Source organism: Dromiciops gliroides, chromosome 2 (genome assembly GCF_019393635.1).
Source record: "Dromiciops gliroides isolate mDroGli1 chromosome 2, mDroGli1.pri, whole genome shotgun sequence".
In the NCBI taxonomy this organism is placed as follows: Eukaryota; Metazoa; Chordata; class Mammalia; order Microbiotheria; family Microbiotheriidae; genus Dromiciops; species Dromiciops gliroides.
This window is the reverse complement of record NC_057862.1, coordinates 184,549,693-184,575,265: the sequence shown is the minus strand read 5'-3', so window position 1 is coordinate 184,575,265 and position 25,573 is coordinate 184,549,693. Positions and strand designations below refer to the sequence as shown.

The window sequence follows — 25,573 nt, the reverse complement described above, 5'->3', positions numbered from 1 at the left end:
CTGGATGGGATGTCTACTCCCTTATTACCCCACTCAGCATCCCATTTATTTTCCCTAATCATTGCAGTGTCCCTGCTTTCTCCCCTGTTCCTCCCCATTCTACTCTGCTTCCTTATGGGTATAATCTCTCCCATTAAAATGTAAGATCCTTGAGAAGTATGTCCTTGCTTTTCTATTTGTGTCTCTAGTATTTAGAACTTGGCATATAGAAACAATAAATGTTTTTTCACTCATTCATTCAACCATTTATAAAAATCACTTAAAAAGTAATTTTAGTACCTCCTCGTATTCATTTAGAGAACCAGGAATAGACAATGTACAGTATAGATATATAATTTTAGAATGTATTTATTGAGACTAATTAGGGAAGTTGTGCCACTTGTGAATTCTGTAGCCATTATCTTTACAAGAGTTTCATTGCACATTATTTTCTAGCACCTTGTTTTATTGGTATGTAAAACTCCGGTTCTTCATATATGAAGTTATCAGTATTCTTGACATCAAATAGTACCTGGGAAAACTGTTGGTATCTGAAGGTCTGAAGAAGGATGGAAAATTCTGCATTCCTGAATATCATGATCCTAAAAGCAATGCTATCAGCCTATTTGAAAACAGTCACTTTAAGAGTAAAAATAGCTCTAGTCTACAGCTCCCACAGGAGTAGTGACATACATTTCTATTCTCCCCTATTTAGGGGTTTTTTTTTGTAAATAATTTGGTATACAGCATTATGGGAAGAAATCAAAAGACTTATGATAGAAATAGTTGTTTGCTCCAGGAAGGAATAGGTATCATGAAAGGAAATGAGTATTCAGTTAATATCAAACTGAAATGAAGCACAGTAATCTGTAAATTCTATTGGTTTAAAAATATACCCACCATTTAAGAAGAAATATTCATTTGATAGCTAATAAAATTGAAATTTTAAAGCATTTTTATTGTCTTTAGATTACCAAAACTGAAGAAAGGAAAACTTTAAAATTCTGACAAAATAGAGCTCTTACTCATGTAACATCATCACGCTGTTATAGAAGAATCTCCAAATGAACTTTCAGTTTCTCTCTGCTTGGAGGGAGTGATATTCAGATCCTTTCAAATGGATCTGTTCTTTCTTTGATTCGTATGTTCCCCCTGTTGATGCAGATCACAGTCTATCCATGCCTGAAGCCTGCTTCCTGAACTAAACATGGCCTAAGATAAAATAAGGGTCTTGTAAACCTGACCAGGTATTTATCAGGTCGTTCATTCTTTGTTGCTCAAAATGCTCATTGACTTTATTTAGTGTTCTCAGTGTGTGAAATGTCTTCAGTGACTGGTGTTCCATATGTGAAATGTCTGCAGCATCAGGACCATGAATAATAGCAGCACATACCACCCTCACTAAACAAGACTCAGATCCCATTACCGAACCTATAAAATCCCACGCATGCAGCTTATTTCATTATTAACTCCTAGCAAGAAAGTCTGACTCTGTATTTTAGCTATTAAATAGTTTTAAAAGCCTTCACTATCCCTTAGGTAGTGAAACAATCTATAATGTTTCAGGGAGATATTTAAAATCTTCTTTAATATTTTAAAATTTTATTCATTTAAATTGTTTAAACTTATAATTTTTCAGTGCCTATTGATATAATTAAATAGATTTATATGAATAGATTAAAATCTTTAAATCCTTATTAAAATTATATACCCATTTTAATCTAGTCATAATTGCATGATGATTAGAAATGAGATTTAGGGAGATCAATGTGATTTGTATTTACATGTTTTAGTAATTTTATTATTCCTTAGGGCAAAACAAAAAGGCAGGCAACCACCGCCATCGTGGACTATGGTACCTGTTTTTACAACCTGATGGCTCAGAATTGGGATATAAAGATGTATCTATGGGGGGCAGCTAGGTGGTGCAGTGGATAAAGCACTGACCTTGGATTCAGGAGGACCCGAGTTCAAATCCAGTCTCAGACACTTGACACTAGCTGTGTGACCCTGGGCAAGTCACTTAACCCCCAGTGCCCTGCAAAACAAAAACAGAAACAACAACAACAACAAAACAGATGTATCTATGGTCAGTTAAAAATACAGAGAAAATAGTAACTGTCATCTTGATTTTGAAGTGTATTATACCTGTGAAATATCTCACACCATTAAAATATCCATTAAAACCTTTTATACAACACCACATACAGTACTATATGCTAGCCATGTAATTCAAAGCATATCATGTGTTATTTTAAATTTTGATTACACGGTATATTGTCACTATGTTAGAGTATGTGTATGCGTGTAAGAAAGCAGGTGACTATAGTTGACATTTAAAAGAAAGGGAAGGAAAAAACAATAATTTGAATATCTCTCAATCAAATAGAAATTTTAATTTTTACATAGGTAAAGAATATATAATAAAAATAGTCTAGAAAAAATTATGTAAGTGATCTGATTGAGACTACAGTCTAAATATTTTTGCATCATGACTTTCAAAGTTGCCTACCTACATTACCTGGTAGCCAAAAACCCATGTATGACTTAAACTTTCTCAGGCAATGATACTCAAATACTCTTCTGGATCTATAACCTCATTGATATGAATGGTTCCTCCATTGGTGTCTCCTCCTGTGTGACTTATATGCATGTTCCATGGTAAATTCACCACACAGGGTCTACCCAATGTGATCAACTTTCTTCTGAAATTATAATGATTCCAGTGGATCATATGGACTGTTAATAGATTATTTCTTCTTCTCACCATATAACTGAAATAGCTTCTTCATTGATCATACATTTCTTTGAGACATACCTTACTCTGGTTTTTCTTTATAGTTCCTTATTTGTTATGTGTTTCTGTCTACTCATACCCACATTGCACTCCCTCATTGCCCCTTGAAAAAGACTGATTTTTAATTCTTTGGAAACAATCGCATTCTAGATACCTGACCACAAAAATTGAAAACCAGCAGACTATCAAAAACTGAGAAGGGAAAACTCCTTTCCCCACTTTTGATTGTGCCAATTAATGAATAACAGTAACACAATCTGAAAAAAAAAAGATGTAATCAGGATAAATAAATTTACATATTTACCATATCCCAAAATATATGCTTCTTTCTTAATTTTCAGTATCATCTTATTGCCAGGGCATGAAATGACCAACTGATGATGTTCAACCTTAGTCTTCTGTACTCATGATTGGTCATTTCGTACATCATAGTTCTTTAGTTTTTCAACTTATTTTTCTTTATAGTGTTCTGTTCATTTCTTTATTTGTTCTTTCAAGTCTCCCCAGATTTCTATGAAGCCATTCTTTTTGTCATTATAAACACAGTTTAGTGGCATTTGGGGCATTGTTCAAATTGCTTTCCATAATAGTTAAACTAATATAGCTCCACCGACAGTGCACCAATTTTCCTTTTTCCCATATCTTCACCAATAGTCATTTTATTTGCAATAGTATGCATTTTAATCATTTGAAGTATGTTTTTCAATTATTTGTTGACAAATTGAATTTATTCTTTTGAGAATGACCTTATCTTTGTAAATGGTATGAGGTTCTGGTCCATGCCCAGTTTTTGTGATACTGCTTTCCAGTTTTCCCAACAATTTTTACCAAATTCTTATCCCAAAATCTTAAGTCTTTATACTTGTCAAATACAAGGCCATTATGTTTATTTGCTGCTGTAAATCATATGTCTGTTCTATTCCATTGGTCTACCTTTGTCTTTCTTAGCCACTACAAGATAATTTTGATAATCACTGTCTTATAATACAGTTTAAGGTCTGGCTCTGTGCTAAGCCTCTTTCCTTGACACTTTTTTTCATTCTTCTGGTATTATTGACTTTTTTGTTTTTCCAAATACATTTTGTTATCCTTTTTTTTTCTAATTCAGTAAAATAATTTTTTGGTAACTTAATTGGGATGGTGGTGAATATGTAAATTAGTTTAGTAAACTTGTCATTTTTATTATATTGGCCTTGTTTACCATGAACAATTAATATTTCTGCAGTTATTTAAATCTGATTTTATTGGCATAAAATTTTTTATATAATTTTGTTTATATAGTTCCTTGGTTTGTTTTGGCAGGTGTACTCCCAAGGTATTTTTTACAGTCTAGAATTATTTTAAACGGGAGATTTTTTACTAACTCTTCTTACAGAGTTTATGATATACAGGAATGTTAAATTTACTTTATATTCTGCTATTTTGCTAAAATTATTCATTGTTTCAGCTAACTTTTTAGTCAAATGTTTGGGATTTTCCATGAATATCATCATCACCTGCAAAAAGAGATAGTTTTATCATTTCATTTCCTATTCTGATTCCTTCAATTTTTTTCCCCCTCATTGCTTTTTCTAGGATTTTCAGTGCAATATTGAATAATATTGGTCACAGTGGGCATCCTTGTTTCATACCTGATCTTACTGGGAGGGCTTCTAGTTTATCTCCATTACAAATGATGCTTGATGATGGTTTTAGATAAATGCATTTTATTGATATAAGAAAAAATCCATTTATAACAACAGTTTCAAGTTTTTTAAAATAGAAATGAGTTTTGAACTTTATCAAAAACTTTTTCTACATCTATTGATATAATCATTATATGATTTTTTCTTTTATTATTGATTTAATCAATTATGTTCATAGTTTTCCTTATGCTAAACCATCCCTACATTCCTGGTATAAATCCCACTTGATCATAATGTACAATCTTTGTAATATATTGTTGTAATCTTTTAGCTAGTTTTTTATTTAGGATTTTTGCATTCACATTCTAATGAGATTAGTTTATAATTTTTTTCTGTTTTTACTCTTAATGGTTTAGATATGAGAATCATATTTGTTTCATAAAAGGAGTTTGATGGAATTCCTTCTTCACCTATTATTGCAAATAATTTATTTAATATTGGAATTAGTTGATTGTTAAATGTCTGATAGAATTCACTTGTAAATCCATCTGGTCCTCGTGCTTTTAGGAAGGTCATTGATGACCTATTCAATTTCCTTTTCTAAAATAGGTCTATTTTGATATTCTATTTACTCTTCTGCTAACCTAGGTAATTTATATTTTAAAAAATATTTTTCCATTTCACTTAAATTCTTAATTTATTGGCATATAATTGGGCAAAATAACTCCTTATGGTTGCTTTAATTTCATTTTCATTATAGTGGTATGTTTACCCTTTTCATTTTCAATACTAGTGATTTGGTTTTCTTCTCTCTCTCTAAGAGACTGCCTCTTTTAAAGAATTTTTTAATGAAAACTCATCTCACCTATACATGATTAGAGTATTCAAGGTGACTTCCAGTTTGTTTAATTTAGAAAGATGCCCCTGCCTTTTACATTAGTAGTAGGCCTCCACCAGTCGCAGACAACCATGGATCAGCACCTTGAAGAGCCACAGGCCACACTGTGGCCGCAGCTCCTGAGTGACTTATAACCAGTAACTGCCGCATCCCGTGTTGTATCTACCCCATGAGAAGTAGCTGAAGTGTCCTCTCCAGGGTGCTGGCCTGGGCAGATCAATATGGAAAACAAGCTGTTGCCCATGCAGCAGGTTTCTCCTCTCCACGACATTGGTGGATCCAAAGGAGAGGCAGAGCCAATACAGTTCGGCACCAGTGCAGCTGCAAGAGTTGCCAGAGGGATGTGATGTCCAACATCCAACTGCCTAAGGGACTCCAACTCCTGATTTTTCCTCTGGGTTAACTCCTGAAGCCTTTCCCATATATAGGTATAGCCACAAGGCAGCGGAGGTTTAAAATCAGGGTTTCCTTCCCCTAGGTGGGTTGCCTGCCAAGGCCAGAAGTGATTGGTTTTAAGGCGCCTTTTACATTATTACTTTGTTAACTGAATTCAGTGAACAAGTATTTATTAAGTGCTTATTATATGCTAAGTACTTTGCTAAGAGCTGGGAATATAAATATCAGCAGAAGGAAAGTTCATCTTTGCCCTCAAATAGTTTACATTCTAATGAGGAAGATAATTCTTGAAAGGGAGAAGAAAAGGAGACAATAGAGTTGAACAATGACAAAAAAAATTCCTTTGGAGATGAGTCAGCAGTGCAGCCTGGAGAGGAATGAACCCTTGGTTGACCTGGGCTATCTCCTTAAAATGGTGGTTCTGGGAAGAACCAAGAAGCAAGAGAGAGAGACTGCAGGAGCTGTGAGTACTTTCAATATGAGATATAGTCCTGGAGTGCAGTGAATTTCCAATAAAGATTTCCATAGCATAATAGACCAAGTCCTATGGAAATGAGTCTGCAGTATAGCCTGGAGAGGAAAGAATATGAAACTGAACAGTACACATATAACATACACAATATGTATGTATGCATGTGTATGTATGTATGTATGTATCACCCTGAATATAAAAACACAGTCTCTAGAAGTTGTGGACCATTTGGTTTGGGGCATTAGTCTGGATAGGACCAACCTACTGGGAACTATTATATATCCAGCCTTATTTCTTTGGGCAAAATAAGAAACAAACAAATGAAAAGAATCAAGGCAAGATAAAACATGCATCCTCTTCAATCATTTTTTTTTTATAAGTGGATATATATGCCTGTCAAAATGGCCCAGTATGGGTTTGGGGACAGTCATTTGTAATAAACCTTGAAGTTAAATCAGTTTAAGGTAAGTGTGGCCCTGTCTCTGTTCCTTAGTATCCTGAACCTGAGGAGCATAGTCTAAACTTTTTCCCTTGACAGGTTTACATATAGTTTACATAACATTCTTTTTTTTTTTTTTTTGGCAGAGCAATGAGGGTTAAGTGACTTGCCCAGGGTCATATAGCTAATAAGTGTCAAGTATCTGAGGCTGGATTTGAACTCAGGCCCTCCTGAATCCAAGGCCAGTGCTTTATCCACTGCACCACCTAGCTGCCCCTGCATAACATTCTTAATTCAGACAAGTTGTACTAGTAACTGTTTCCTAAAATAAGTGCTAAATATTGAGAAATCCTATAGTTCCAAATCTGTTGTAGTACAAAGATTCATAGCAGAATATATTTAATCAGAAATTCATCATTAAAAAGTAGTTATTGAGTACCAAACATATTTTCTTATGTTTGGCCAATAATTTTAGAAAATTTTGAAAATATGTGTTCTTTATATGAATAGTAATATTGAATAAGTCTGATAAGATTTTTTAAAATAATGGAAAATCTTCATGCATTGAATCATAGAGAAATAGAATGAGTTCCTAAAAATTATAGGAACAAGCAAAAATAAAGAAAATCAAAGAATAAAAATCCAAGGGGATGCCTTTGATTTCCTTAAAAACAACTGGGAAATACCTGAACAAATTGTGGTATATGAATGTAATGCAATATTTTGCTGTGGGAAGAGAAAAAAATATAACTCCAGAGAATCCTGGATTGTATGGAATTATGCAGTCAAATGAGTAGAATTGGGAAAACAGTTTATACAAAGCCAGAAACATTTTAAAGAAAACAATTCGAAGAGACTCAAGTCAAGATCAATGCATCCTTGTCTTCCAAAGACCTATGATGAAGTATATTGCCCTACTCCTGAGAGAAATGTTATGGGCACAAGATGCAAAGACATACATTTTGGACATGGCTATGGTGTGCATAAGTTTTGATTGATTATTTGTTACAAGAAGTTTGGTTGTTGTTTTTTTCTCCCCCATTGTACATAATTGTTTTCATGTTGGACTGTCTTGATTTTCTTTGTATTCCCAGTGCTTAGCACAGTGTCTATAGTATGAGCTTATTTACAAACTGACTAAATGATTGAATTTTCCACTTAACTATGCCTATTGAAATTCATTCCTTCCTCCAAGGCTCTGATAAGATACCACTTATTCCTGGTAATTTTCCTTGATGCTTACTTACCTCTTCTGAAAAATATCATCCCCTCCTCTCATTTTATTTGAAACTTTCCTTTACCTATGTCGTATTCTACCTTGCATCATAATTACACATATGGCATAATCTTCCTATTATAAGTGTCTTGAAGGAAGAAAGTCTAATGCTTTTAATATATGAATCATCATTGTCTATCATAGTGAATTGTTAAGTAAAATTTTTCAAAAGGGAAAACCTTTAAAAAAAACAGAATTCATAATTTGGTTGATACATAATACAAAAGAAAGAGAGCTTATTTATTTTCCCAGGATTGAATCTAGTTACTAACAATATTGGCTAGGTGTGTATACTTTCTGATCAAAACAATGTTAAATTTATAACATAGGCTAGAAAGAGGTGGGCAGAAGACTTGTTTTGGTTTTAACAATGAACTTATCAGATATCTGTCTTAGGAATACTCATCTCTAAAAACAAACAAACAAACAAAAAGTCTCTTCTATTTTTTGGCAGGCTTGGATCCAGATAAACATCTTGGAAAAACACTGGATCAAGTGGAGTCTGATCTCTCTGAGGTAAGAATTACTTATGGTTATTCAAAATATGTATTTCAAATGAGAAAAAGATGTGCCACCACTTACTAAAAATTAGCTTTACCTTATAAGCATTACAAAAGGAAAATTTAAGTTTCTAATGTGGAAGTTCTTTAAAATTCTTATGAATTGGGGCAGCTAGGTGGCGCAGTGGATAGAGCACCCGCCCTGGAGTCAGGAGTACCTGAGTTCAAATCCGGCCTCAGACACTTAACACTTACTAGCTGTGTGACCCTGGGTAAGTCACTTAACCCCAATTGCCTCACTAAAAAAAAAAAAGTTTATGAATTAGCAACAGCCCGTTGAACTGAGACCCAAGAAAGTTGACTATACTATATAGTATATTATAAAATTTCCTTTTTTTCTTGCCATTCTAAGTACTGTTATTATGGTATTGGGAAATGTGGAGATAGTTGGGGAATATTTTATATGATAGTGAAATAATTTTCATGCAAAAATGATATTAAGTATCTTCAAGGAAATTTCAGTGTTATTTTTTCATTATCCTTTAAAATTGAGTGCTAAACCAGTTGTTTTCTTCTCTTATCTTTAAGAATTTTTTTAAAATGTTAATCCTAGCCAAAGCTTTTTAGTACTAATTTTGGCTTAATATAATTTATTTTCCTCCTAGATTTCATTTTATGAAACCAAAGCATGGCCAAATAATTGTGTTATAATAATGTATTTTTTATCAATGTATAATGTAAATGTAAATAATCAGTATTCTTTTTCAATGTATACCTATGGATGTTTGCTTTTCCTTTCAAGGAAACTTTGTTTTGGGGGATGAAACCTATTGAAGGGTAGCCTATATTCAGACCCATTTGGTAATATTCTCTGACATTGCACATTCATAGAGAACTTTTTAAAGAAAATTTTACAAAGTATTTTATTTATGTTATATCATTAAAGCTTCAAAAAACCCCTGTGAAGATCTATAGCTATTACTCTCTTAATTTAACAGATGTGGAAATTAAGTAGCTAAAAGTGGTAGTTAACATTCTCGAGGTTACACAACTAATAAGTGTCAGGTGTGGAATTTAAACCCACATCTTTTTGATCATTACCCTAACAATCCATCCCTCACTACACTGTGTGTATCTACATCTATATGTATGTGTGTATGTATATTTACATGTGTATATGTGTGTGTGTGTGTGTGTATCCTTATTGAAAGGAAGAGTTTAATCTCTCAGGATTTGTGAAATCAGCCAACAATCAATTAAGTGCTTACTCTGTGCCATGTACTACCCCAGAAACCTCTTCATCCTGATGCATTACTCCAGTCCTGGAATTCACACTTTTGAAGTTCCTTCTGCCCTTTGTGTCTCTTCTTCTGATTGGAAGATTCCTCCCAGAAGTTCTGTTTAAGGAGGGTGCCTAAGTTGGCCATGTCTCATTCTTCTCCAGATTGCACTCTGGACTTCCTCAAACCTTGTTCCTCTTTCCCCACTCATGTCTCTATCCCACCCCTACCTACCTTTTCAACTGCCTTTTTTATGTTGTCTTCCTCCACTAGAATGCAAGATCTTAAGAGGAAATACTATCTTCCTATTTTTATTTATATTCCCAGGTTTAGCGCAGTGCCTGGTAAGTCACATTCTAATTGGAGAGACAACATGCAAAAACTATGTACCTATATACATGGTGATTAGGAAAGGCACTAGCAGTCAGGAGAAGAAGAGGAGGACTGGTAAATCAGCTAAGAGCTGAGAATTCTAAATGTTATTCAGTGCTTTGCTTACATGGCCATAGTTGGCATATTTCATCTTAGTATACCTATGTCTTTTTCTGTGTCAAATGACAGTTTTTAAAGTATCCACACAATTATAGCATATGGGAAAAATTAACCTAGTTCTCCTTATCTGGACAACCCTTTCATGCACCCCTTTGAAACTGTGAGTGTCCAAAGCCTAATTTAACTAACTAGTACAATAACAACAAAAAAAAGGTATGTAAAAAAAAATCTCAATTTACTATCTCCAGAAGAAAATGTGAATATAAAAAATAAAGCTAAAATTTTTAAATGTCTAATTATACGTTTTCATCATCAGAAGTTTTTGTAATTAGATGTTTTTATCAACTGGTACTTCTGCATATTTAAAGGAAATTATTATTATCTGAAGAGATTTTCAAGATTATTACCTAGCCCGGCATTTCCCTTTTACAGACTAGGAGAAACTAAGGTTCAAGGCGAAAATTGTTTAAGTTCACATGGCTAGTTATTTCTGTAAACAAACAGGAAAAAATGTTCTGAGATCCAATGTTCTACATGCAAATGAATTTTTAGATCATAATTAATGAGGATAAAATATGGACTCCTTAACTTGGCATTTATAGCCTTTAGCAGTATGGCTCCAGCTTGCATTTCCACTTTGATTATATGTTACTCCCCTTTATGCCTCTATGGTCCAGCCTTACTGATGTACTTATTGTTCATTGTACTTGCCTGTCTCTCACTCCTAAAATGTACCATTTTATTTCTGCCTTTTGTAGGCTTGTAAGTCTCAGACCTTTTTTTTCTTTTTGGGGTGGGGGGGTGGGGTGGGGCAATGAGGGTTGACTGGCCTAGGGTCACACTGCTAGTAAGTGTCAAATGTCTAAGCTGGATTTGAACTCAGGTCCTGAATCCAGGGCCAGTGCTTTATCCACTGTACCACCTAGCTTCCTCCCTCAGGCCCTTTTAAGACTCAGCTCAAATGGCAACTTCTTCCTTCGACTTTCTGATTCTCTGAAGTTATTATTCTCCCCTTTCTCTCCAATCACATTATGTTTCTTTTTTATACATCATATATTTACTTAACAGATTGTTATATCCCCTGTTCCCTTATCCCCAAATGAAAGCTTCCCTAGGGCAGGGACTATCTCAGTTTTAAATTTTTATCACCAGTACCTAATCTAATGCTTGGTACATTGTTTCTCAGCCCAGCTAATGATTTCTTTGTAGTAGGGAATTCTTTTTTTTTTGGTGGGGCAATGGGGGTTAAGTGACTTGCCCAGGATCACACAGCTAGTAAATGTCAAGTGTCTGAGGCCGGATTTGAATTCAGGTACTCCTGAATCCAGGGCCTGCGCTTTAACCACTGTGCCATCTAGCTGCCCTTGTAGTAGGGAACTCTTGTTTTGGGGTTTTTTGGGTTTTTTTAGTGAGGCAATTGGGGTTAAGTGACTTGCCCAGGGTCACACAGCTAGTAAGTGTCAAGTGTCTGAGGCTGGATTTGAACTCAGGTACTCCTGACTCCAGGGCCGGTGCACTATCCACTGCGCCACCTAGCGGCCCCTAGTAGGGAACTCTTAAGGAGGAAAATCTTTCTACCAAGGAAAATCACTACCTGCTGTGCAACTTAAAATTTCAGAGAATTGCCTGGGCCTTGTTAGGTTAGATGGAATGCCAAGAGTCATGCCATGGATACCTATGAGGAGCAAGACTTCTACCTAGATCTTGTTCCCAAGGCTGCTCTCTGGCCATGATCATGGGTTCTCTTCCCTTGTGCACAATATTAATAAATTAATAAATGTTTATGAAATTGAATTCTTCATTTGTAATATATTATAGCATATTAGTACCTACCATGCCCTTTGGTTGAACCTTGGTTGAGTTCTTCAGAGACTGTAAGACTCACAGCCATACAATATTACCAGAAGAACATTTATGTTAAAACAATAGAGTTTTGTTTCAGGAAGAAAATGACCCTAATCTCCTTTAACAGTTCTAGAAGCAGTTCATTGTTCATTTGCAATATCTGTCTAAGATATATGTACTAATAGAAGAGCTATATGGATGATAAGAATAACAAGAATTGTTGGCACTTGCATTGATTATAGTTCTTAAATTTTTCACAGTTTTTTTTTCCCTTTATAATTAATTCCTTTTTTTTCCTTCTATAACTGAGAATGTGTGATTTTGTGTTTGTGGTAAACCTGGTAAGTGTGTTCACTACATTCAGGAATTTGACTTAGATGGGAAAAAATAAATAAATATTCCCAAGAAGGTAAGCTGTGTATTAGAGAATCAATGCTGATTTTGTAGATTGAATAAAACATTCTTCGACTTGGAATATTAAAATTATGCTAGATTACTATAATTTCCTTTTCCTACTACAAACATACATACAAATGTATACATATGGATGTATGTGTATACATATATGATTATATATGTGTGTATATATATACAAAATGGTTACTCCCTAACCATTTGCTCATTTGGAAATCTTGACTTTTAGAATATCACAGTTATAGCAAAATTTCACAGCTCATTTACCATTTTTCCCCTTCTTTGTACAAAGTGATGGTTATGTATTTACAGAAAGAAAACACAAAATACAACTAATGGGCCAATGCTCCTAGAGCACAATGATTCTAACAGCAAAATAAAATGATTCATCTTCCCATACTTTATCTCTTATACATAGTGCATGTGAATTCTTAAATTTAGTACCTATGACTATCACCTGCATCAATGCCCAAGACAAATCAGATATTTAAAAGTGCCTAGAGCAACTAATCTTTTTGAGTAATGGGATTAACCATATCAAATAAGATGAAAGAATAACTGTATACTCATCTTTTAACTTGTTAGTGCAGCTCTCAGGAATTATTAAGGAACTTCAGAGTAAAAAAAGATATAATACTACCACTCCAAAATATTATATTTTTATGTTTAATATTAGACATAATATTGGAAAAATCTACCAGCTCTTTGGTAATTTATGGTACAGTATCAAATTTTGCACATATATATTAAATTTAAAATAAAATATTAAGATCTTCCTTTACAGACACATTGAAATCATTCCCGTTCTTTTATACATTCCTTTTCAGATGAGGGTTAGGAGATGAGCATAAACATATATGAATGAAGGAACATATGTACATATAAAATCACTTTATAACCTCTACCCTGTCTATAATGGACATAAAGCTTCTAATGAGAAACTTCCAGATATATCATAAGATCATAGATTTAAAACAGGATGTGACCATAAAGGCCAATGGTTACAACCCCATCATTTTGCAAATGAGGAAACAGAGGCACAGAGGTTAAAAGACTTGCCCAGTGTCACACAATTAGCATCTGAAGTGAAATTTGAACCCAGGATTTCCTGACTTCCAAGTTCAGTGCTCTATCCACTACATCTTGCTTCCTCTTCACCTTAAAAACCTTTGCACTTGGATGGACCAGAGGTTACATTCAATGAATCCATATCCTACTTATATTTACTCATCTAAAGGCATCATAAGTTATTCACTGTATAAATCACTGAACCAGAAACCTGGGTTCAAGTCCCCAGTTTACTATTAATTAACCCTAGACAAATAATTTATTCCATCTGTGCCAAAGTTCATCTTATCTCTAAAATGGAGAAAATAAAACTTGACCCTTCCAACCTCAACAGAAGTAATCCCTTGAAAAGAAATGAAATGGCAAGTGGCACAACTGTAGGAACTCCCTTCCTTTCCCACTGCCACTAGAGCCAGCTTTAGTGGCAGAAAATGAAAGAAAGTGGAGATTGGTGGATGATGATTGCTTGGTCAGTGGTTGTTAAAGAGAAGGTAAGGAAATTTCTGCAAACACATAGGAAAATATGTTCTGAATTCCAGTATTCTACATTCAAATTAATTTTTAGATCATAATTAAAAGATAACATTGAGCTCGTACAATTTGATGGATTCAAGTTCTTGTTACCTTTATATGAACTGTCGTAATAGTCTAATATAACTGGTCATTCTGCTTTCAGGATCTTTTTTTTTTTTAACCATTTACTTCAAATATCACCTTCTCTATGCAGTATTGCTTAACTCTCCCCAACTAGAAGTGATTTTTCCAGAATTTGTTCTCATACTTGTTATACACACTTATACTCTAATTCATATTATATTTTTTGTATACATGTCTTATCAATCTCTATCAACAACTGTGGGCTCTTTGATATCAGAAACTATATTTTCTCTTTACAAGTAAATAGTGTTTTGCTCATCTTAGTCAACAAATGTTGGTTTAATAAATTAAATGAAATTAATGAATAAAGGTAATTATTGTTCATAACTCTTAGTCTCTTTCAGTCATGATTCTCCTATGTACTTGGAAAACACAAAGGTGCTTCACTTGTCTCCTTTATAAGAATTTAAATATCCTCAAGAATGAAATATAAAAACCTCAACATGAACCACCCCCCTCCCTTGAGAGCGTGAAAAGATTCAGACATAGAAATATGAGACTGTGCTTGGGGAAAATGCTGACACAAGTCTTAATATTGCACATAGCCCCTGACAGTTAACTTTATAACTTTTTTCAAAACATAAGTTAAAAGATATTTTCAAGAGTGAATTTTCCAGAGTTTTCCCTGACACAGCAATTCTGTAGTCCTGTATATGGTATAGTCCTATATATACTAATTCTTTATTGAAAGTCTAGTATTTATTATTTGAGAAACAAAGAATAATGTGCTTTTTCCATGAGATATGGTATCCTAGACCTAGAGATTTGGGCAATGAAGCTATCTCTAAAAATGACTGTCATGGTTAAAAAGGGATGAGGAGCTTGTGAGAGAGGGAACTCAACAAAAAAAAACACAACTAAGTAAATTAATAAATAGATCTTAGGTTTAGAGATAGAAGGAATGTGGAAAGTCATCTAGTATGACTTCTTCATCTTAGAGAAGACTGAGGTCTAGAAAGGGGAAGGAAAGAATGCAGTTGGAAATTGAAACTAGGTCCTCTTACTCTAAATGCACTATTCACCATACTCCCAAGATAGAAAGGTGTTCCATAAATAGCTGTTAGTAATACCTTTTTTGCTAGTTGTAAAAAAAAAAAAAAGAATAATTAATCTTCATGTCTTAGAGATTATCTTTCCTCCCAAAGATGCCATCAGTATAGTTGCAGTAAGACTTCCATGTTCCCTAACCATTAAATTATAAATTCCTTGAAAACAAGGGACCATATCTTAAATCATCATTGCATCGCACTCAGCTCAGCTTTACACATAGTAGGGAAGTAGTAATAGTTATTGAATTGAAGTCAGTGGAATTATTTTGGTTGGCATAAGTCATGATGTAGAATTGTTATTAAAAATACAAGCCAGGGGGCAGCTAGGTGGCACAGTGGATAAAGCACCGGCCCTGGATTTAGGAGTACCTGAGTTCAAATCCGGCCTCAGACACTTGACACTTACTAGCTGTGTGACCCTGGGCAAGTCACTTAACCCCTATCGCCCCGCAAAAAAAAAAAAAAATACAAGCCAGGAAATTTCTCCTATTTTCAACAACCACACTGCACCTTGTACATATAATAAAGAAATAGTTTTGTGCCAACTAGCATTGAAATGCTGATTTCTGCCTGTTCAGTTGCACTTTTCCAAGTATTATTATGAATGATTCAACTTGTACTAGTTGCAGTCAATTACAGAACTAAAGGAACTGTCTCTGGCCCAGGACAATGCATGCTCAGTTTCTCAAAATTCAAACAAGTATGATTTATTGAAAAATCATCAGTTGGATCTCTCCTTGCTAGATAAGAATATAGCCTTAAATGGAAAGCTCTAGCAACTAGATTACTAGAAAAGGCTCCCTTCAGAAGGTGGTTTTTGAGCCAAGTTCTAAAAGCAGACAAGGTTTCTTTTTTCTTTCTTTCTTTCTTTCGCAGGGCAATGAGGGTTAAGTGACTTGCCCAGGGTCACACAGCTAGTAAGTGTCAAGTGTCTGAGGCTGGATTTGAACTCAGGTTCTCCTGAATTCAGGGCCAGTGCTTTATCAACTCTGCCACCTAGCTGCCCCACAGACAGGGTTTCTAAGAGGTAGAGGTAAAAAGGGAGAATATCCTAGGCATCAGGAACATCCCATATGACTAATATATACAATTCCTTTTTTGTTCTAAACTTATTATTTCATTGGTGAAGTGAGCTTACACTGTGGAAACTCTTTCTTCATATGTATATTAGGGACTTAAAGTCTTAGGGAGTTGCCTGGAGCAATGTGCCTTGTCCTAGGTATCCATATCTATGTATCAATCAATCAACAAGATTTATTAATATTTTCTTAAAAGACAATTTTCAGGAATACATTTTGTTTATGTACCAGCATTGTCCTAAATGCTAAGGATACAAATATAAAGAATGAAACAATTCCTAATCTTAAGCTTACATTTTAACAAATAAGCAACAACAAAATAATGCTTTTGTTCTTTGTCCCTTCCTTTAAATATTAATATATTTCTGAGGTTCTCTTACCTCTGGTTTTGTGTTCTTTCCCTCTCTTTTTAAATATAGTGGTGGGGGCAGCTAGGTGGCACAGTGAATAAAGCACCAGCCCTGGATTCAGGAGGACCTGAGTTCAAGTGTGACCTCAGACACTTGACACCTACTAGCTGTGTGACCCTGGGCAAGTCATTTGACCTTCATTGCCCTGCCCCCCCCCAAAAAAAAGAGAGAGAGTAAATATAGTGGTAGTCAGTATATACAGTTCTGCTTCTGACAATTTCACTTTGGATTATTTCATATAGGTTTTTCTATGTTTCCTTGTATGCTTTTACAAGACCATCCTATTACAATAGGCCTAAATTCATTCAATTATTTCTTTCTCTTAAATGGATAGGTTGTTTCCAAATTTGGGGCTGAAACAAAATTTACCCAGTTTGGGTGTTGGAACCGTAGAAAAAATTGTTAGGTGCTTTCTTTCACTACTTTTTAAAAGTTAAAGCAGCATATTTGTTCTTAAATATCTGAAACACTATAAATTTATTTGAACCACAAATGTTTTTCCATGGAAGATCATTTATAGTTTCTCCAGTACATATTTATGATATTAGATTATGTAGTTTATCAATTTCCTAATTTGTTCATTTTAGTGTTTTGCTTCTGACCACGGCCTCCCTTAATCTGACTACTGCCCTCCCTGTTATAACCTCTTCCTTTCTATCTCTTAGTCCCTTTTCCTTCCTGCTGGGTAAGATAGATTTCTATACCCAAATGAATGTAATTATATATATATATATATATATATATATATATATATATATATATATGTATGTATGTATGTATGTATGTATGTATGTATGTATATGTGTATGTGTATGTATGTATGTATGTATGTATGTATGTATGTATGTATGTATGTATGTATGTATGTATAAATTCTACCCTCTTTCAACCCAGTTGAAATGAGAGTGAGGTTCAAGAATTTTATGCTCCCTCCATTTTCCCTTCAACTATAAACACTCTTCCATATGTTCTTCTTTTATGTGAGATAATTTACCTCATTCTTCTCTTTCCTGCCTTTCTATCTTTTTTTTAAAGGTCATCCCAACATAATCAACTCATACCCATAACTTCCGTTTACATAGAATCCTTCTAAAAGATCTAATAATGATAAAGATCTTAGGAGTTACTTATATCATCATCCCACATAGGAATCCCATGTAGAAACATTTTAATCTTATTAAGTCCCATATGATACCCCTTTCATATTTACTTTTTTATGCTTCTCTTGAGTCTGGTGTTTGAATGTCATATTTTCTATTCATCTCTGGTCTTTTCCTCAGGAGTGTTTAAAAGTCCTCTATTTCATTAAATATCCTTTTTTACCTTGAAGGACTATACACAGCTTTGGTGTGTAGGTAATTCTTGCTTGAAATTTTAGCTCCTTTGCCTTCTGGAATATCATATTTCAAGCCCTTCACTCCTTTAACATGGTAGCTACTAAACCTTATGTGATCCTGACTATGGCCCTACAGTATTTGAATAGTTTCTTTGTAGTTGCTTTCAATATTTCTTCCTTGACCTGGGAGCTCTGGAATTTGGCTATAGTATTTATGGGAGTTTTCAATTTGTGATCTCTTTCGGGAGGTGGTTTGTGAATTCTTTCAGTTTCTATTTTGCCTTCTTATTCTAAAATACCTGGGTAGTTTTCCTTTATAGTTTTTTGAAACTATTTTTTCTTTTTCTTTTCTTTTTTTTTTTGACCCTGGCTTTCAGATAATTACTAGTTCTTAAATTATCTCTCCTTGATTTATATTCTAGGTAAGTTGTTTTTCCACTGAAATGTTTTGCATTGTCTTATTTTTTCATTCTTTTGGCTTTAAGTGTTTCATAATGTCTCATGGAGTCATTAGCTTTCACTTGCCTAATTCTTATTTTTAAGGAATTATTTTCTTCAGTGAGGTTTTGTACCTCTTTTTTCATTTGGCCAATTCTACTCTTTAAGGAATTATTTTGATCAGTATTTTTTGTTCCTCTTTTACCAAACATTTTATTCTCTTTTCATAATTTTCTTGTATTGCTCTCATTTATTTTTCTAATTTTCCTTCTTCCACTCATATTATTTTTATTTCTCCTTTAAAAAAACAAACAACAACAACAACAAAAAACCCTCTTAACTCTTCAAGGTATTCTGGTTGGACTTGTACCCAATTTATATTTTTCTTTCAGGCTTTGTTTTTGGATATTTTCACATCATCTTTTCAGTTTGTGTTTTGAGGTCTCTTGTCACCTTGGTAGCCATTTATGGTCAGGTTCTTTGTTGTTGTTTTGTTTTTGTTGTTGTTGTTATTGTTGTTTGCTAATTTTTCCAAGCTATTTCTTGACTTTGAACTTTATGATAGAGCTACACTCCGCTCACCTCTGTGGGGAGGGATGATTTTCCCAAGCATCACACTTTTTCACCCTTGTTTTCACAGCTAGTTCTGGGGGTCTCTGTTTTCTATGGAGGTATGGTTACTACTCTTCTGGTCTGTGTTCTGGTCCTTATACTGAAAGGGACCCTGCTTAACCCTCATGACCACAAGTGCTCTAGCACTCTTCTTTCTGCTCAGAACCAAGGCCCCTGCTTTCTCTGCAAACTGGAATTGTGTAGTGGGCAATAAAATTGCCAGTCCAGTGAACATTGACCATATGGGGGGGTCCTTTGTATTCTCTTTCTGACCAGTTGTCTGATTCCCTTACTGTCACTGAGTGAGGAGAATTCTCCTTACTTTTACTGCTGCTGCTATTACCCTATAGCCTCCAAAGGCCACAGCTTGTAATGCCACCAAGTACCCAGGACCAGCCTTTACCCCAGTATCATAGACTTCTCCTTCTAACTTCTAAAATTGTTTTGGAGAGGGAAAATGTCTCATCCCAACCTTTTGTTGGATATGTGATTTCAGAATTTTATTTGACAGAATATTTTTAACTATTGGGAGGGAAATGTTGGGAAAGTTCAGCTGGAATTCACCCTCTACCATTTTAGCTCTGCCTCTAGTTTTTATGTTTTATATTTACATAGAAACAAATCTATTTTTTCTTTTTAGGTTCTGAGTTTTATTATCACCTTGAATACAGGTTTCACCAGTAAACAATACATTTTAGCTGCCAATGTCAAGTAAAGGGAATTTGGATAACCCAAGATTTTTCTTTTGTCACACAAAATTGCAGAAGGGAATATACTAATAATAACCAAAAAGCAATGAAATTTAATCTATGACCCACAAGGACATACCCTGTAAACCACAATCAATAAAAATTAACAACAGAGAAGCATTTGATACTCCTATAGAAAAATGGGCAAGGGAAGACAAATGTAAGGAAAATATTCTATTTGTAAATACTCTAAAAACAAATTCAAAAAAAGGTTAACTAAATAAGTACAGTAATAAAAGAAAAATGAAGATTTAAAAAAAACACAGTATTAAAAGACATTGCAGGAAATACTTAAACATGAATGAATTAAACAATCTAATAAAATAAAAGAGAATAGCAAAAATAGATAAGAAAATAAAACCCTGTAATCAGCAGTATAAAGCAAACCAAAAAAATACAGAATCAAAATATGAAGCTAGAAAATTTGTTATTCATCAAGTGAATCCCCAAAGCAAGAATAAGAATCATATTATCTTTAAATTCACAGTATCACTGGAGAGAAAAGGAAACTTTTTTATACTAAAAGATATCAATAGGTTGTAAACCAATATCAGTATTAAACATATATGTACCAAATAGCATGACACCTAAGTAATAAAGAAAAAAAATTAATTTCAAAGAGATATTTAGAGTAACATGAAATTAGAATTAATTAATTAATTAATTAGAATAAATTACTTTTTCTGGCTCAAAACTGGATAAATCTTAGAGAAAAATAAGCCCAGAGACAATTATAGAAGTAAGCCAACTGTGGGAGAATTTAAAGGTCAAAGATTTATGATGTCTTTGGAATAGGAACATTAAAGTTTATACATGGTCATCATACCCTTATATAAAAATAGAATATGTTCTAGAGAACAGAAAAAAATATATAGATATAGATATATATAGAAAATAGAAAAACATGAATGTGTACAAAAGCAACAATATGTTCTTTGCAGACCATAATGCAATAAACAAGTATCAAAGTGAGGAAAAGTAAACCTAAATGGAGACTTAATAATGACATCCTGTATAATGAGTGGGTCAAAATATGAATCACAGAAATAATAGCTATATAAAAAAGAATTATAATAATGAAATGCAGCTGAAATAGTTTTGGAACAAAAATTTGTATCCCTAAAAGCATACATTAACAAAATAGAAAAAGGGAAGATTGGCAAACTGGATTTTTAAAATTAGGGCAGAAGTATATGAATTGGAAAAGAAAAAAGAACAAAGAATTGATAGGGCTTGAAAATGTTTCTTCCAAAAGACTAGCAAAATCAATAAACCTTTAGGTAAATAGAAGAGGAAGAGAAATCAGATTACCAGAATAAAAACCAGCAGGAACAAAAATAAGAATTACATGAACCTACTATATATACACATAGTAATATGGCAAGAAAATTGAGAATTTAAAAGAAATTGAAAGTTATCTACAAAAATGTACACTATTGAAATTAACAGTATAGATCTTAATCCAATTAAAGAAAATGAAATTCAATCAGCTATAAAGGATGTTTGAAAGGAAATAATCCCCATTCCTGATGGATTTATAGGAAATTTCTCTTGAACTTTTTTAGGTAGTTTATTTTTTTAGGTAGTCTTTTCTTTTCTTTTCTACATGTAAAGGTTTTCAACATTCATTCTTGTAAGATTTTGAGTTCCAAATTTTTCTTTCTCCCTCCCTTTCCTCTTCCTTCCTCAATATGGCAAGCAATTAATTATGTAGAGATTTTATATATACATACATGCTATACATATTTCTATATTAGTCATGTAGTAAAAGAAGAATCAGAACAAAAGGGAAAACCCGAAATTTATATTGTACTTTAAAGAATAGTTAATGCCTATATTGTAAATTTTTTAAAAAAACTATCAGATGCCTTTATTGGCCAAATATAATTATGATACCTAATCCACAGAAGTATAAAGGAATGAATATTAACTATATGCCAATATCATTAATAAAAATCAATGTAAAAACCAAACTTCAAATAAAGTCTTGGCAAAAAAAAATACCATACTATATTTAAAATATTATTCACTCATGTCAAACTTGATTTCTTCTAAGGATACAAGAATAATTCATTAGATAAAGAGTTAACATAATTATATGAAACCTAAAAACATGCAGAACCACAGGAATAGGCAACACCAAGTCCACATCATTTAAATGTGATTATTTCAATAGATACAGAAAAATCCTTTAACAATGTGCAGAGCTAATCTATGTATTTTTAGATAACCCATAAAATATAAAAAATGTGTCCATTTGTAATGAGATTACATCCAAAGTCAGAAGCTACCCTAATATGCAGGGAAGCTCTAGATACATTCCCAGTAATTACCAAATGACCAAAAGATGAAAGCAAAACCCATCAATAACATTTTTAAAATAAAAACTGAAAAAAAGTATGTGATACATATGATGATATAGGCAGACAGAGGGTTCTTCAAATAGTGGACTTGATATACATAATATGCTTCCAAACCCTAGGACCAAATGGATTTGAAATCAAATTCTCTCACATTTATGAAGAACAATTAATTTTAATATTTCATAAACCATTTGCAAAAATAGGAAATGATGGGATTCAACCAAATTCTTTCTATGATATAAATGTGATTCTGATTACTAATCAATGTCTAAACAAAGAAAAACCATTGACTAATATCTCTAGGGACTATTGACTCTAAAATTTTAATTAAAATATCAGCAAAGAGGTTACAACAGCATCACAGAGATTATACACTATGACCAGTTTGAATTTATACCAGGAATAAAGGTCAAAATAAAGGTTCAGAATCATGCTGTATTAGTAATAAGAAAAACAAAAATCATGATATCAACAGATGCAAGAAAAACTTTTTACAAAATACATTTCTATTAAAGACACTAAAAAGCATAGGAATAAATGCACTTTTCCTTAATATGGTAAGAAGTAGTTATCTAAAACCAGGAAGTAAAACAATGATGACCATTATTGCAACTATTATTTGATATACTGTTAGAAATGCTGCTATAGCAATAGGACAAGATAAAGAAACTAAAGGAATAAGCATAAAGAGGAAACAAAATTATCACTTTTTGCAGGTTGTGTACTTAGAAAGCTTTAGAATTTCAGCTAAAAGTTAATAGAAACAATAACTTCTGTTAAGCATCAGACAATAAAATGCATCTTTGTAGATCATTAGCATTTTGGTATGTTACTAATAAAACCCAGTAGGAAGAGATAGAGGAAGTCCATCTAAATAACTATAGAATGTATAAAACATTGGGAATCTCCCAACCAAGAAACAAAGAACTGTATGAATACATCTACAAAACAATATTTACAGAAAAGACATTATACCTGAATAACTGGTAGAATATTAATTGCTTATACATAGACTGAGCCAATATAATAGAAATGACCAAAATATCTAAATTATCCAGTGTCATACCAAACCATCAAAGCAGTCATTTATAGAGATAGAAAAAACAATAATGAAATTCATTTGGAAAAACGCAAGGCAGCAAGGCATGTCAAGGGAAATAATGGGATTCCAAGGGGGAAAAAAAGGTGGGAAGGAAAGTCCCAGATCTCAAACCAGATTCAATACTGCAAAGAAGTAATCATCAAAACGATTTGCTACTGATTAAGAAATACGTTAATTGGGACAGCTAGGTGGCGCAGTGGATAGAGCACCGGCCCTGTAGTCAGGAGGACCTGAGTTCAAATCCGTCCTCAGACACTTGACACTTACTAGCTGTGTGACCCTAGGCAAGTCACTTAACCCCAATTGCCTCACCAAAAAATTGGAAAAAAAAAAAAAGAAATACATTAATTAATAGAATAGATTAAGTAAATAATACCTAAGCAGATAAACTTTGCACCTTAGTGTTTGATAAACACAAAGACCACAGTTTCTGAGAAAAGGACTCACTATTCAACAAAAACTCCTAGAAAAACTGGAGAATAGGCAGAAACTAGGCCTAGACCAAAGTATCATACCATATGTATCATGATAAATTCTAAAATGTATGTATGACTTAGATGTGAAAGTTCACATGATAAATGAATAAGAGGAGCAAGGAAGAAATTCTTTTTCTGTGAAGAGGGAGAATTCATGACCAAATGATGGATAAAGAGTACCACTTACAATAAAATAGACAATTTTGATGATATAAAGTTAAAAAGGATTTGGAGCACACAAAACCATTGCAGTTAAAAATAGAAGAGAAACAGTTAACTGGAGGAAAAACATCTTTGCAGCACATTTTTTGATAAATATCTCATTTCCAAAATGTAGAAAGAGTGATTCAAATCTAACCTCTGTTTACCTCAATTTCCTTATCTATAAAATGGGGATAATAATAGCAATCACTTTGGAAGATTGTTATGAGAATCAAATGAGATAGTATTTGTAAAGCACTTGGCACAGTACCTGATATATAGTAGGCACTATGTAACTGTTAGCTACTATTAATGATTAAACCTGTAAACAGATCAATATGCAACAGCAACCTGTTCAGGACTTGGATAAAAGATCTATTAAATCTCTAATTGGAATAGGTGAGAGAAATTCCAATTTCAATAAATTTTTAAGTACTTACTATTTTAAGGCACTGTGTAGACAATTGTGATGCTATGACAAATATCTGTGTAAGGTTGAGATAAATTGAAGCAGAAAATTGGTAATACTCACATTTGCCTAGGATAGTTACTAGAACTCCAGAATTCCAGTTCAGGGTTTTTACTATGTGGTTACAACTTCTTTATCTTTAGAATTCAAATAATTAAACTTCCTAAGGTAAAATGTTTGGAATTTGGGGGGGAGGGGGAATTTTAGGAAAACTTTCCTCTTTTTTCTATTCCTGGGCTCTTTGACCATTGGCATGTTATTTAGTGTTATTGTCAGGTTTACAGTGGTGAGTTTATAGTATGAATTCCTCCAAATCCATATCGTGATTTAATCATCAAGATGTATTAGGAATTTTTTAACAAAAAATGCAACTTTGTCCATGATACCATGGCAAAGTTTTCCTCTTGGCAACAACTCCTTCACATAGCAGACTCTGCTGAGGCATATCATTAAATTTATCCAGAACTCTGTTTCCTTAGTTGTAAGGTAGATAGATGGTCTAGATGAGATGCCTTCCAGTTGTGAAACTGAGTTCTTTATATTAGTTATTTTTATTGTCTACTCAGTGTTAGAACATCTATTTTGACTGCTGGGAGTTTTTCTCAGAAAAACTCAATTGTTTGACTTGACCAGTTAACTTAGGCCAGACCTTTGATATGTAGTCTCATATAGCCACTGAGAAGTTCGGGCAAGTCCTCTCTCACCTATGAAGCAGAAATGATGGAATTTCTCTACATTGGTTCAGAATAGATACATTTACTCAATAAGTTTTTATTAGGTTCGCTATCTTTATACAATTTTCATAAGCTTCTACCCATTTAAAATAAAAGGTCAAATGCTTTTTTGATGATTTTTTTAAAAAATGCAACCTCATTATGTTGTAATGAGTTACGTAAAGTGTTTCACTTGATAAAACCATAAAGAATCATGAATGTGAATCATTATTAAATAGCTTTAAGGTTTGCAAAGCATTTTACAAGTACCTCCTCACAACAACACTAGCAGGTAAGCACTATTATTATTTTTTTTAAATGATAAACATTTTTATTTATAGTTTGAGTTCCAATTTTTATCCCTCCTTCCTTTCCTCCACTTCCCCTTCCCCAAGACAGCAAGCAATCAAATATGGGCCATACATATGCAATTATGCA

General features: G+C 33.3%; 1 protein-coding gene across 3 annotated transcripts in view; it reads left to right on the top strand.

The window, feature by feature from the left end:
• Window positions 1-25,573, top strand: part of DPH6 (diphthamine biosynthesis 6) — a 443,945-nt gene that overhangs the window by 154,487 nt on the left and 263,885 nt on the right. For all 3 annotated transcript variants that reach the window (XM_043990141.1, XM_043990143.1, XM_043990144.1), the window contains exon 6: window positions 8,337-8,398. In XM_043990141.1, coding sequence (XP_043846076.1) covers window positions 8,337-8,398 — 62 coding nt within the window. The remainder of the gene's footprint in view (window positions 1-8,336; window positions 8,399-25,573) is intronic.